This window comes from Anolis carolinensis, chromosome X (assembly GCF_035594765.1).
Source record: "Anolis carolinensis isolate JA03-04 chromosome X, rAnoCar3.1.pri, whole genome shotgun sequence".
Taxonomy (NCBI): domain Eukaryota; kingdom Metazoa; phylum Chordata; class Lepidosauria; order Squamata; family Dactyloidae; genus Anolis; species Anolis carolinensis.
The window spans coordinates 5,580,444-5,594,074 of record NC_085847.1 but is presented as its reverse complement, the minus strand read 5'-3'; the positions used below and the strand labels follow the sequence as shown (position 1 = coordinate 5,594,074).

The following is a 13,631-nucleotide window of genomic DNA, read 5'->3' as shown; positions in this document are numbered from 1 at the left end:
AGTCTCCCGAGCGACGAGGGAGCGTCGCGAAGGGACCCTATTGAGCATGCGCGCTTTCGGTTTCGCCCCTCAGACTCATTGAAGGGAGCAGCCAAGCCTTGGCGCCAAAGACAGACAGTGAGGGAAAAAATCCAAAGGGTAATCTTTAATTATTTTCAAATCCATCTGGCTTTATTAAGTCTTGATTTTCCTCAAAATACCTTGTCATAATTCATAATTCTCATAATTCTTTGTCCTGGCCTCAGGCCCTTTCCTTTCCCCCTCAGCCGCTTAAGCGGAAAAGGAAGGGGCCTGAGGCTGTGAGGAATTCTGGGAGTTGGAGTCCAAAACACCTGGAGGGAGGGCCCAAGATATAGGCAGATCTAGATCATGACAGATGAGTGACAGATTAGATAGAGATGATCGATTGATTGACAGATGGACATAGATGATGGCTAGATAGATTAAATAGGAAAGCTATGTGAGATAGAATAGATACAGCATAGATATGGACTGGAGGGAAGTAGACATTAATAGATCCTGAAAGGATGTTGTTAGATAGATATGGACTGGCGATTGCTTCTTTGATTGATAGATCAATACAGATCGACAGGCACTGGAGGGAAACAGACAGGTAGGTGACCATGCCGATTGATAGGTAAATAAATAATAGATATGGACTATGGATAGATCTATATTTTGGTCCTTAACAAAATGAACAATCGAGCAATTAATAGATACAGAAACCAAAACCTCCCTTGGTTTCTTATCCATCCTTTTCTAAGGAAGGAGGATGGGAAGAAAACCCATTTAAAATTAAAATCAGGTCATGCACTTTGTTTTTTTTTTTTTGCTGGTGGATTGTCAAAGGAAAAAAATAAAGCAGAATGATTTGTGAGCAGCAAATGGACATCATTACAGACTATATATATACATATCCTCCCAAAGATTAAAAAACAAACCCCGTTTCTTTACAAAAACAAATCAAAACATTTGTTTGGAAATTTGCATTTTTTCCATTCATGAACATTTTTACGGGTTGCTTTCCTTCTCGTTAATTTGGGAGAAAAAAGGAGGAATGGGATAAAAATGAAAATCTAACTCATTATGGATGACTCATAAACAAGGAAATCAAACAAGGAATGGTTGAAGGAAAGGGAAAGGATTCCTGGAATCATAACACAGGAGTCAGACTATTTACAACTCATAAACAAGGAAGCCAAACAAGGAATGACTGGCGGAAGAGAAAGGATTTTGAGTCAATTTCCTATACATTTTCAGAGCCATAATGAAGAAATTCTTTCCGACTCACAAACGAGGAAACAATATGAGGAATGTTTGACAGGAAGGAAAGGATGACGAGTCAGTTTTCCTCACTTTCCCAGAGCCACAACAAACAAATTATTTCCAACTCATAAATGAGGAAACAATAGGAGAAATGAAGGAAGGGAAAGGATTTTGAGTCTGTTTTCTCCAAATTCCCAGAGACATATCGGATACATTGAAGAAGTGATTTCTGACTTGTAAACAAGGAATGGTTGACAGAAGAGAAAGGAGTTTGAATCCATTTTGTACAAATTGCCCTAATAAAATTATTTCCAACTCATAAACAAGACAATAATACGAGGAATGATTAAAGGAAGTGAAAGGATTACAGGTCAGTTTTCCACAAAATCCCAAAGCCGCCATGAAGAAATGATTTCCGACTCATAAACGAGGAATGATTGAAGGAAGCGAAAAGAGTTCGAGTCAGTTTTCTATACATTCCCAGAGCCATATTGGAGAAATCAAGCACATTATGACAGACTCGTCGACGAGAAAATTGAAAGGAGGAATGTTGGAGAGAAAAGATATTAAGTCCTTACATTCCCAGAGGAAATTATTTCAGAGGAAAGAATACAAGGAAAACAAAAAGGATTTCGGGAGAGTTTTCTGTACATTCCCAGAGCCATAATGGAGGAAGCGAGCAACAGTTCAGCATTTTGAGTCAGTTTCCACGCATTTCTGGAAGAATCGAACAAGTTTCTTCTTGTTAAACAAAAAGACAGTCTCAGAGGAATGTTTGAAGGAAGCGACAGGATTACGAGTCAGTTTTCCATACATTTCCAGAGGAATCGAGCAATGGTTTCCTCACAGCAGACAAACAAATAAGATCAGGGAAACTCAATTTCTGTAGATTTCCAGAGTTCGCACTGGCAGCAACTTGAGCGAGACCACTTTCAATCGGATTGCTTCTTCCTACACTTCTGTGGAGAAAAGGATGCTCTGCCGCTTGCTGTCCGGAGTTGGAATAGTCTCTAACTGGAGGAAGTAGAGGAGGACCTGGACCTGGGAACAGAACAAGAGAAAGATTCACAAACGAACAACGGGATAACGCGATCACAACGAGACACTCAAATTCATTTGACTTTGATGCTTCTTTATCCCATTAATCTTGATTATCTCATCTAAAACAAGATAACAGGATCGCAGTGTGACAAGACACCCAAATCCATTAATTAAATTAAAGGATTCTTTATCCCATGATTCCATTTAAAACGAGCCGGAATGCCCATGAAACGAGACACCCACATTCATTTAAATGTAATGGCACCCACATTCATGTGATTATGATGCTTCTTTATCCTGTTATTCCTGTTCTGTCATCCAAACAATGAGACACCGAAATTCCTGTGCTTCCAATCAATACTTCATACCCTATGTTTTCCCCTTTTATAATTTTAATTTAATTTAATTTTTTTACCTGAGACATGACTTCGAGAGACCAGCTATCGGTCATGGCTATTGGCTGGGTCGGGTTTGCGGGGATTTTGCTATCCTTTTCAGACGGCCGCAAAAGCGTTGGTCCGAAAACAGTGGCTAAATTGTGAAGCGACATCTTGTTGACGTTCTCCTTTTCGGCCACTCTGGATTAAAATGTTTTTTCAGAGAGAGAAAATCAAATACTACACAGCCTGGAAGAGCGACGAGTTCAAATTTGTAACCAAGAATTGGAACAATTTCTATGTGAAATATTAATGACTTTTTATACAAAACTGAAATGAATTTAGATATATGTAGTATTAATGAAATTCTATACAAAATAGTATTTATTTTGAATTAATCTTTTTATATAATAATTTCTATATTAATGTTACTGTATTAATTTCTCTAGAAAATGTAACTTAATGTATATATGTGAAATATTAATTAATTTCTATATGAAACATACATAGATTTTGATATGAAACTCAAATGAATTTCTATATGAAATATTCATTAATTTCTACATGAAACGTAAATAATTTTCTAAAATTACTTATTTTGAAACATAAATAAGTTTTGGTCTTGCCTCCAAGATACCTCAATACGTATATGCAAATATTCCAAAATACCTTTTCAAATGATCAAGGAGGAAAAGGAAGGTGACCAAATTGGGTTCAGGAAGAGAGAGCAATAAATTCAGCATACAGCTCTCTTTTGCTACCGGGTCAGAAAGAGCTAGAAAAAGCAAGAATAATAATAGTCATTATTATTATTATTGATATCCCTATCTCGGAGGGTCTATTATCCTCAAAGAAGTAAAGGTGAATGGCAATGGGTTCAAGTGACGCCATATTTGGGACTCACTGATGCCTTCTGCGAAATTGGGGTAAAGTTCATCTGTGAAAAGAGGTTCTGGAAGCTCCCGGAAGTAGAGCTTCAAGGTGCCGGCAATGGCATTGACATCCATTTCGCTCATCATGACAGAGACGTCTTTGTTGTCTGAAAGAAACGAGAATTGAGTTCTTTCCCATCAAAATCTTTCGTCAAAAAGAAATGAGGAATGCTTGAATTGCTGAAAAGTTTCCCGCTCATTACCAATGCCACAATAACGGGAATCAAGACATCCAGATTTCGGGTTTTGGGGGTGAGTTTTCCACACATAATGAACACCGTAAATAAATAATAATAATTACTCACTGACGTCAAAGGAGGCCTTCAAGGCCTGGATGTCGGTGGCCACTCCGGAGACGCGATAAATGCCGACTTCCTCCATTCCTCGGCGCTCGATTTCCTCGACGCATTGGCGGACAATGTACGGCACCTTTGATCGTTCCCTCCTGTTTGGGAGAAGAGTTTGAGTCATGACGGAGTCACCTAACATGTTCTCTGGTGTTTTTTGTTCCACCAAGGCTCCTATGTGGCTTTGATGGATCGGGACCAAAATGTGGCAGACATATCCGTTTTTCTCCAACTTAAAATTGTTATGGTCATTCAAGCACAAAACCCACCAGGTTTTAAGAGCAAAGGCCCCAAAAAGTAAATATCAGGATTCGAAAGGAGCAGTGAGGGGATGCAGCCACAAGAGGGCCGAATGTAGAAAGGATGAATCAATAGGAGGTGTTGCAATGCTCAGATGCAAAGACAAGAAGGCAGTATATATACACATACATATATATATATATAGAGAGAGAGAATATAGGGATATGTGATTATACTCACTTGGTAACTATGGCGATCTTGACCCCGAAAACACCCGTTTGTTTGCGCGAGGGCATCCGTTTGAGGCTGAATTCTCGGCTGGTGAACTTGACGGACAGCTTCACTTCCACCTTGATGAGAACGAAAATTAGAAACTTTTGTTAATTAAAAGGAATGCTTATAATTAGACCCCGGAGTCCAGTCCGGTACTCACCCCATTCATCGCAATGACGGTCCGCTGCCAGTCCTTGTCCTGCAACGCCTGAGGATCCAACTGTGAGGAAATTAAAAATAACACATTAAGATACTGACTAATTCGTCCTAATTAACAACAATTAATGAACTTACCTGGATCTGGCCTTTGCCCATAATGCGGTCGGAGGCCTCCCCATCTTCTTTGGGGATTTTGGTTTTGTTGTAGTGCTTCTCGTAACACAGTATCCGCAGTGTCTGTGAGCCTTCAAGCTCAATCTCAAATTCCTAGAAATGGGATCAATTAACTGATCAATACATGAACTAGGAGTGCAAAAATTGTGATTTTTAACCCAGTGTTATTCACTTATTCCTGGATTTATTTACCTCGTTCCAATTGGGCTCCGTTGTGTCCCGGTAAACCCTCGTCTTCGCCTTGTTGACAAAATACCCAAAGGAATCCACTTCTAAGGTGCAATAGAGGTCTAAAAATAATAAAGTAAATAATAATAATAGTAATAGTAATAACAATACTAATTGTACATAGACAAAGAAACAAATGGCAGTAATATTTATATGATAGATGCAGAGAACGACTTACTGGAGCTCTGTTTGAACCCGGACGCCGAGTGGACAATAACATTCAGGAATCCATAGAGACCGGGAGATTCGTCATCTGTATCCAAAAATAGTCATTTTTAAAATATGAAAATTATTTTGAGAGAGCTGAGGGTATCATGCCATGGCAAATAAGGTTGATACGATTCCAGCAAAAAATAGCATGATAGGTGCCTCAAATGGAGGAAGTATCCCATAATTCCACAATGACTCTTCTGTATTGGGACTAATTAATAACCAATAACTCAATTACCTTCCTTATTGATTGTGAGCGGGATGTGATGGACCGTCTGGAGCTTGACGCAGGAGTTGGTCAGCATCTGAAGCTCCACCGAAGTCAAGGAGAAGCTCTTGAAGCCTGGAATGGAGACTCTATTATTCTAATCTGCTCTGGATTTTAGTCTGAACTCTAACACAATTCTAGGGCTCTACATCTCGAAGGTTTAGCCCAAGACGATGCCTATACTGATTCGGACCATTGACATCCTATTGCAACAAAGGACTTACTGTGCAGGGGGTACCTAGGAAATGCCTAGAGATACCCTTACGTACATTTTTTCTGCTGCTCCCGGATGATTTCCCGCCATTCAGCTCGTTCGTAATCCGAAGAGATGAGGAAAGTGTAACTCTAAGGGACAGGAAAGATCTCTATTACATATATATATATAAAAAAATATAATTGATACCATAGAGTTGCATTGGAGGACCGTGCCTAGAGGCGCTGACCTTCCCATTGCGGTTGCAGACACGGAAGGCCATGTTGGGTGACATGAGCAGCAGCATGGACTCCTGTTCGGAGAGCTTCTTCTTCAGGCGCTCCATGTTCCGGCTCCCTTTGTTTGCTCTCTGTGCAGGAAGGGAGGGGCCAAAGGGGAAATGAACAGGAAGTGACCAGAGAGTTGTCTTGGAGGACCTAGGATACTCCTAGAGAGATACCTTGAGGCCCTCCAAACTGGAGGAGAGAGAAAGCAGCTGGGGAAGGGAGCAAGGTCCTTTTCCCAGGGCTACAAGGGGGAGAGTAGGCCTCCCTGTCCTCCTCCGAACCAGGGAAGGGAGTATTTCCCACTGACCTTCTCCCTCTGGACGTCGCTCTTGATTTGGGAGATCTTGACCTTCAGGGCGTCCAGCTCCTCGTCCGGCACCAAAGGGATGCTGGTCCCAGCTTCAGAGGGGGTGGCCTCCTCCACCGTCTGGAAGCTCAGGTCCGAGAGTGGAAGGTACCATTTGCAGTCGTACTGCTGGCTCTTCCTAAGGGACCAAGAAAGAACGCCACTTGCTCCCATCATCTCCACCACAATGGGGGGACAGAGAGAGGGGGGGTTGGGAAGCTCACCCTGCCACCTGCTTCTTGAGTTTGGCGCAGAGGAAGAGGTCAGTGAAGAGGAAGACGTGGCGGAGTTTGCGGGCCCCTTCCACCAGCTCTACCATGAAGCTGTCCTTCAGCAGCTGACGGTGCTGAGGGATTCAAGGGAAAGACAGAAGTCGGGCACAGGCTCCAGCCACACTGATAACAGGGCTGGAGGAGGAAGCTGCAGTTCTGGCCCATCCCAAAAAGCACACATTTTTCCTCAGAAAAGACCAAAGGAGGCAGGTTTTCCCTCAGAAATGACCAAATGAGACAATTTTTTCCTCAGAAAGGCCCAAAGAGACCATTTTTACATCACGTTTTCCCTCAGAAAATGCCCAAAGAGGCCGTTTTTCCCTCCCAAAAGGCCAGGGTCCGCCAATGCAGCCTGCATGCCCTTTGCGCCTCTCTGCATCATGTCATTTGCGTGTCTCTGGGGCTGACCTCTCCCTTCTGGACGGTCATGGACTGCCTCCGGGGTGTGATCTCTTCATTGATGCTGGAGAGGAAGTTCTGGGAGATGCGGAGGGCGTCTTGGAGGAGTGGGAAGTCCGGGTGCCCCATCGGAGTGTGCTTCAGCAAGTCCTGTCATTCAACGCAAGTCAGCATTACATTCTCCTTTCCATTACATGACATTCTACATCAAATCCAATGTTATATTACATTACAAAATGACCGGAAATATTTTAAATTCAATTAAATATTAAATTAACAGCGACATAGAAACAAACGCATTAAACGTACATGGAGGACCAAGGTGCTCCTCGTGACGCGATCCACCGGTTTGTAGAGGAGGGCTGACGGGGGAAAAAGAACGAGAAAATGTTGAAGAGAAATGAAGGGGAAAGACCAATAAAAAATGGCCTCCCCTTCCTAAAGGAGGCCTGTTTCCACATCCCAATCCTCTGTTAGACTTCAACAACAACAACAACAACAACAACGATATAATAAAACAAGGAAGCTTATGTCCTAATCCTCTACTGGACTCCATTGGCGGGAATAGAAGAGAAAGGACCCTCTTGATGTTGGCCCCTCCATTATAATTCATAATAATATAATAATACAATAATATAATAATATGTAATAATGCTATAATATAATATGATGCAATATAATAGGGTTAAGAGGGGAGGAACTACCGTCACGCTTGTGGCATCTCCCCAATCCAGAACTGTTGACAAAACTCACTTTCAAGGGAGTATTTAGTGGACGGTTCCTTCGATTCCTTGCTGCTCCTGGCCTTCAGATTCTGATCCCCAAAAAAGGAATGACAAATGGGTAAGAATCGTGGATTAAGATTAATACGGGGAAATGCTTCTGTTTGTGAAGTAAAATATCACGATAAATGGGAAACGCTTCCATTTGTGAGGTAAAATATCACGATAAATGGGAAATGCTTCTATTTATGAGGTAAAATATCATGATAAACGGGAAACATTTCAATTTGTGAAGTAAAATATCACGATAAACGGGAAACGCTTCCGTTTCTGAGGCAAAATCTCCGAAGAAAGTGCTGAAACGGGGGCGGCCTTGTCCTGGCGGAGAAGCCTGCCATTGCTTTTACCTCAGAGATCTCCGCGAATTGAGCGTTGGCCTGGCAACACTTCTCTGCCGTCTCCATGGCGACCGCATAATTATCCACAAAGGCCCGGTACACCCCCAGCTGGCTGGCCTGCAAAATCAAACAGGCATTTCAAGAAATATTTGAGGGAAAGGGAAAGGTTTCCCTTGACATGAAGCCTACTCATGTCCGACTCCTGGGATTGATGCTCATCTCCATTTCTAAACCGAAGAGCCAGCATTGTCTATGTAGACGCCTGCAAGGTCATGACTGCATGGAGCACTGTTACTTTCCCGCCGGAGCGGTACCTATTGATCTACTCACATTTGCATGTTTTCGAATTGCTAAATTGGCAGGTCCCCGGATTCGAACAACTGAACTTTTGGTCAGCAAGTTGAGCAGCTCAGTGGTTTAGTGCACCGTGCCACCGGATTATATATATATATAGATATAGATATATGATCCCCCATCCATCCTTTGGCCCCTGGACGTCACCTGTGACCCTCACCAGTTTCTGGAAGAGGTCCCCGACCCGCTGCTGGTGGCTCCATTGCTGGACGCGGGGCAGGAGTCCATCGTAGAAGTCCTTGTGGATCTCATAGAGTTCTGGGACCTTGAAGAAGATGGTCTCGATCTGGTGTCCGGTCAGGACCGGCTGCGAGGTGGTGGACGCCGCCTTCAAGGGCTTCATCGGCTGCCCCCCAAAAGAGAAGGAGGAGGAGGAGGAGGAGGAGGAGGAGGAGGCAGGCGGGAGGCATCGTGGCCAACCGGAAAGGCAGCACCATATCGGCAGGAGAAGGAGATTGGAGAAAAATAAGAATATGAAATAATATACTACAATAATGTCATGATAAAAAAATAATATATAATAATATAAGAATATATAACAGTAATAATATCAGGCTACTCCAAATGGATTCAGATAATGGATGTCGGGGAAAAGCAGCGGGATAATGGTATAGAGGTAGAATAATAATATTAATAATATAGAATAATATAATGATATAATAATATGATAGTATAATAATACCAAGAGCAGGGCTTCCAGGTGGCTCAAGTAGGTCTCCTCACTGGCTAGGATCCCAGATAAGACCCATTTACGCATCTCCAGGCCTTTCTCCAAGTCCGGTTCACTCTGGGAGAAAAATAATTACATTGTTGGACTCCCATCCAACTCCTGATCAGGGTTTACCCTGCTGAGCATCCAAAATACTATGTATTTAGGGTATATTTAGATCCTGTGTTCATTAGTCTGATTAACCCATGAATTACATATAGAAATCCTATTATCTTCATTGTTGGGACTCCCACCTGAATCCAGATCAGAGCCAGCCCTGCTTAGGATTCAAAATATAATGTGTTTCAGATATATTTACTAGGTCCTGTGTTCATTGGTGTTAGTACAGATATCCATTAACCAGTGGATTTAATAAAGAAAACCCATTATATCCATTGAACTGCCATCCTAATACCAACCAGGGCCGACCCTGCTTAGCACCCAAAACCAGACCAAATCTGATGCAATTAGAGTGTGTTTGGCCTCAAACTCTTTAATTCCTATATACCGATTTGGTTGATTCCAACGAACCGGACCCTGAAAGGTTTTTGGTGCCGAGACGCGGAGAGGAAGACGGCGAGTCGTCGATGTATGGCATCCCGGCGAAGGAGACATCTGGAGAAAGGGAAAGAAAGGACAACCACGAAGGACATTCACTCTGCTTTGGTGGTGAAAAAGGTGTGAGAAATGACCCCAGAAGTGGCTCAACCGGAATCCAGGGGAATGTTTCTCCTTTGTGTTTGCTGTCCAGCGAGAAACCGGTTCCGCTTCTTAAGGAACGGAGACAGTTTCACAACTGGAGGGCAGGCGCGGGATCCGTGATCACAAGGAAGAGGCCCAAGACCCGTGCGAAACTATTATTTGTGATTTTGTTCTATTTTGGAGACATACCAAAGCAGTTGCAAAGGGGAAACGGCCACAAAACGGAAGGTAGATGAAGAGGGAAGTGCCCCGTTCCCCGTGCAAATTGCACAAGTCAGGCTTGGTGGGGAAACCAAGTGACAGGAGAGCGAAAGCACGTCCATCTGAGCAGGGAAATGCACCAGGCCTTCTTGGGAAAACACGTCAGCCCTAGTGCCAAAGCTCAAGCCAATCGGAGCGGGAAGACGGACCTAGTGAAAGGGGTCCTCGTGCAAAAGCACAAGTCGATCACAGGAGGATAACACATCAGCCCTGGTGCAAAAGCACAAGTGGGCCTCAGGAAGAAGATATGCTAGCCCCAGCGAAAGGAGGCAAAACAAACCTTCGTGCAAAAGCAGAAGTCCATCTTCACACAGAAACAAACTGGCTATAGTGCAAATAAGCACATCAGCCCTGGTGCACACATAGAAGTGGGCCTAAGAGGATAAAAGACACCACCGGCCCTAGTGAAAGAAGGCCCATCAGCACTAGTGCAGAAGTGCAAGCGGGCCTTCAAGGATAAACCCTGGCCCAAGTGAAACCTTACATGAGAAAACCCAGCTTTAGCAGGAAAACATGCCAGCCCTAGTGAAAGAAGACACGTTAGGCCTCGTGCAAAACGTGCAAATGAGAAGCGTTTACGCAAGCACTGGACAATCCACCCCCCCCCCAACAAACCCCGCAAATCTCCCCTTGATGCCAGTCTGGCCCACCTCTCCAGTGTTTTGCACAAGGGGGTGAGACCAATCTTCCCTTGACACTTGCCCAGGGAAGTCCACGTCTCCCCTTGACACCGGTGTGACTCTCATTTTGTTTTCCAGAATGGACCCCCAAATCTCCCCCCAACACCAGTGTTTCACACAGGTGGAGACCATAAGGCACTCCCAAAGCTCGCCTAGGGGGCAAGACTGAATGAAATAACCTGTTGAGGGGGGATTCTCACCTGCGTCTCCGTGGAAACATCCTCCATGGGCTGCCCCCTCTGCCTCGGGCGGCCATATTTGCCCGGACTTCCGCACTCCAACGATGGTGGCCTCAGACACAACAACAGGGCCCTGCCGTGGTAGTCCGCCATGCGGCCGGTGCCTCTTCTGCGACTGCGGTGTGGGTGGGCTGCTGCTGCTATCAAGCGACTGCAGGGAATTCTGGGAGGGTGAGCGGGCCTTGTAGAGGCGGGAAGGCCCGGCTGCCGTGGGGCTGGGCGACACGTGGCTGGAGTGGCCTGAAGAGAAGTCCTCCTCACTAGATGTCAGGTTCTCGTTGGAGCTGCAGTCCGGTGTGTAGCCGCCTCCGCTGCCAACCGGCGAATAGGAACGCAGCGGCCACGTCAACACCGGCTTCCCGTCGGCCGTGGGGTCAGGGGTCATAATGCCTCCAACATAGACACTATGGTAGGGTTGGATGTTGCCCTGACCATTGGCGTCCGGCAACAAGTTGTCCCTGAGGAAACGTGGGTTGAGCTCGGTGTCCTCATAGTCGTCATCCACTGAGCGGCCCCTCGAAGGTGGCGGTGGCTTCTTCCTGGCCTCCATCCGCATGGCCTGACTGCCCAATGAGCTGATGCGGTCAGAGACCTCTTTGTCGTTGACCTTGACCAGGCCCTTCTCGTGGTGGTACTCCAAGTTGACATAGAAGGCGTCCGGAGGGGTTTTCTCGGCACGATGGGCCCCCGTTGGTTTCTTATGGGAGGGATACTCTGATACGTTGACGACTTCATGGTCCACTCCGCCGACCTCACGCTCTTTCCTCAATGGCTTCTTATGGGAGGGATACTCTGAGACGTTGACGCCTTCCCCATCAGCGCTTGGTTTAGAGCAAAATTCTGCAACACTGCTGACAGAATCGTCTCGCTCGGAGAGGCTCCGAAGGCGGCCCCGGTTTCCACCCCGGCCTCCTTTGGCTTTCTTGCTCTCCGCTTGGGATGGCACACCTCCGCCATCCTCTTCCTCCTCCTCCTCCTCCTCCTCGTCACCGCCTTCTTTCCGCTGTCGGTGGAAGCCCCACCGCTGCCGGTCGTAGCTCTTCCTCTCCCGCGCCAGGAGGGTCTGCAGGTATATCATGCGGAAGCGCTCCTTGTTGACCTCCACCTCCAGGCGCCGGATCGAGGCCTTGCAGCGCTCCAGCTCGGACTCAATTTCGGACACCGACCGCAGCGCCATGGTGGGGGGCTCAGCGTCCGAGAACTGGGCCCGCCAGGCCTCTGCAAAGCCCACCGGGTCAACCATGATAGATGGATGGATGGATGGAAGAAAGGAAGGAAGGCGGGAAGGCAGGAAGACTCAGAGGAGGTTGGGACTGAGGATGAGGAAGAACAGGAGACCAACACAAGGCATCAGAGATGGCAGGAGAGTCCGTTGCCCACCTTAACCTCCTCAGAGGATGCTGAGGATGCGGATGATGAAGCCAATCTAAGACAGGATCCTCATCAGATGGAGAGCTCCTTGTGGTCCTCCTCTATCTATCTATCTATCTCTTCTTCCTGTAGGAGGAGGTTCTCAGATGATGATGAAGAGGAGGAGGACCAATGCAAAGCAGAGATGGATGGAGAGGCAGTTGGAGTCCTCTCTCTCTATCTTGGTCTTAGAAGATGATGAGGCTGGAGGAAGAAGGGCCAACGGATGAAGAGCTACTTGTGGGTCTCCTCTATCTCTCAATCCATCTTCCTCCTCAGAGATGAGGACCTCAGGGGATGGGGAAGACAAGGAGGAAGGGAGGGAAGGACAAACCCCTTCCCCAGTGAGAGATGGAGAGAGCCTTGTCCTCCTCCTCCTCTTCTCTTCCCCCTCCTCCTCTTTCTATCTATCTTTCTTCCTCCGGTCTCAGAGGATGAGGAAGATGAGCAAGAAGAAGAAGAATGCAACACCAGAGATGGAGAGCGACCTGTGGTCCTCTATCGATATCTCTCTCGTATATCTCTGGTATATCTATTTCTGGTATCTCTCTCTCTATCAGTCTATCTATTTCCAGTCTCTCTCCCTCTCTCTTTCCCTCAAAGAATGAGGATGAAGGGTGCAATGCCAAACACAGATGGATGGAGAGCCACTCCTCCTTCCCCTCCCCCTCCTCCTCCGGATCCTGGTTCTTCCCTTCTTCTTCTTCCTCCTCCTCCTCCTCCTCCTCCTCCTCCTTTCCTTCCTTCCTTCCTTCCTTCCTCCTCTTCCTCTCCCAAAAGGAACAAAGGAAGAGCCCACTCCTTTGCCTTTCAAGGGCTCACCTTCCCTGCTTTCCTCTCCTCCTTCTCTTCCGCCGTCTTCCCCTTTTATCCCATTCTTCCCAACAAAGGGGTCCCCTTGAAGCCCCCCTCCCCACCAAAGACAATCGGATCGGGATCTGCTTCTCCTTCTCCTCTGCCTTGTCCTTTTTCCTTTTTCCTCCTTCCTTCCTTCCTTCCTTCCTTCCTTCTTTCCTTCCTACCTCCGGCTGCAGGCCCTCCTCCTCCTCCTCCTTTTCTCCTTCCCTTCTTCCGTGGGAGGGAGGAGGGGCGGAGGCCTTAAAGGGACAGAGGACGCTTTCAAAAGGAAGGGCTCTCCCTCTCT

At 46.0% G+C, this 13,631-nt stretch overlaps 1 protein-coding gene across 1 annotated transcript; it reads right to left on the bottom strand.

The window, feature by feature from the left end:
• Window positions 1-130: 130 nt before the first annotated feature.
• bcr (BCR activator of RhoGEF and GTPase) lies at window positions 131-12,320 on the bottom strand. Its single transcript, XM_008123570.3, has 23 exons — window positions 11,039-12,320; window positions 9,704-9,810; window positions 9,169-9,273; window positions 8,647-8,832; window positions 8,142-8,249; window positions 7,766-7,826; window positions 7,322-7,374; window positions 7,022-7,162; window positions 6,566-6,687; window positions 6,303-6,480; window positions 5,959-6,078; window positions 5,785-5,860; window positions 5,486-5,590; window positions 5,216-5,290; window positions 5,002-5,099; window positions 4,771-4,902; window positions 4,637-4,696; window positions 4,444-4,553; window positions 3,922-4,061; window positions 3,589-3,723; window positions 3,354-3,459; window positions 2,723-2,885; window positions 131-2,307 (listed from the first exon to the last, which is right to left on the bottom strand). Exons 1-23 carry the CDS (start codon window positions 12,318-12,320, stop codon window positions 2,218-2,220), a joined length of 3,753 nt encoding a protein of 1,250 aa, XP_008121777.1. The 3' UTR covers window positions 131-2,217.
• Between the last annotated feature and the right edge of the window lie 1,311 nt (window positions 12,321-13,631).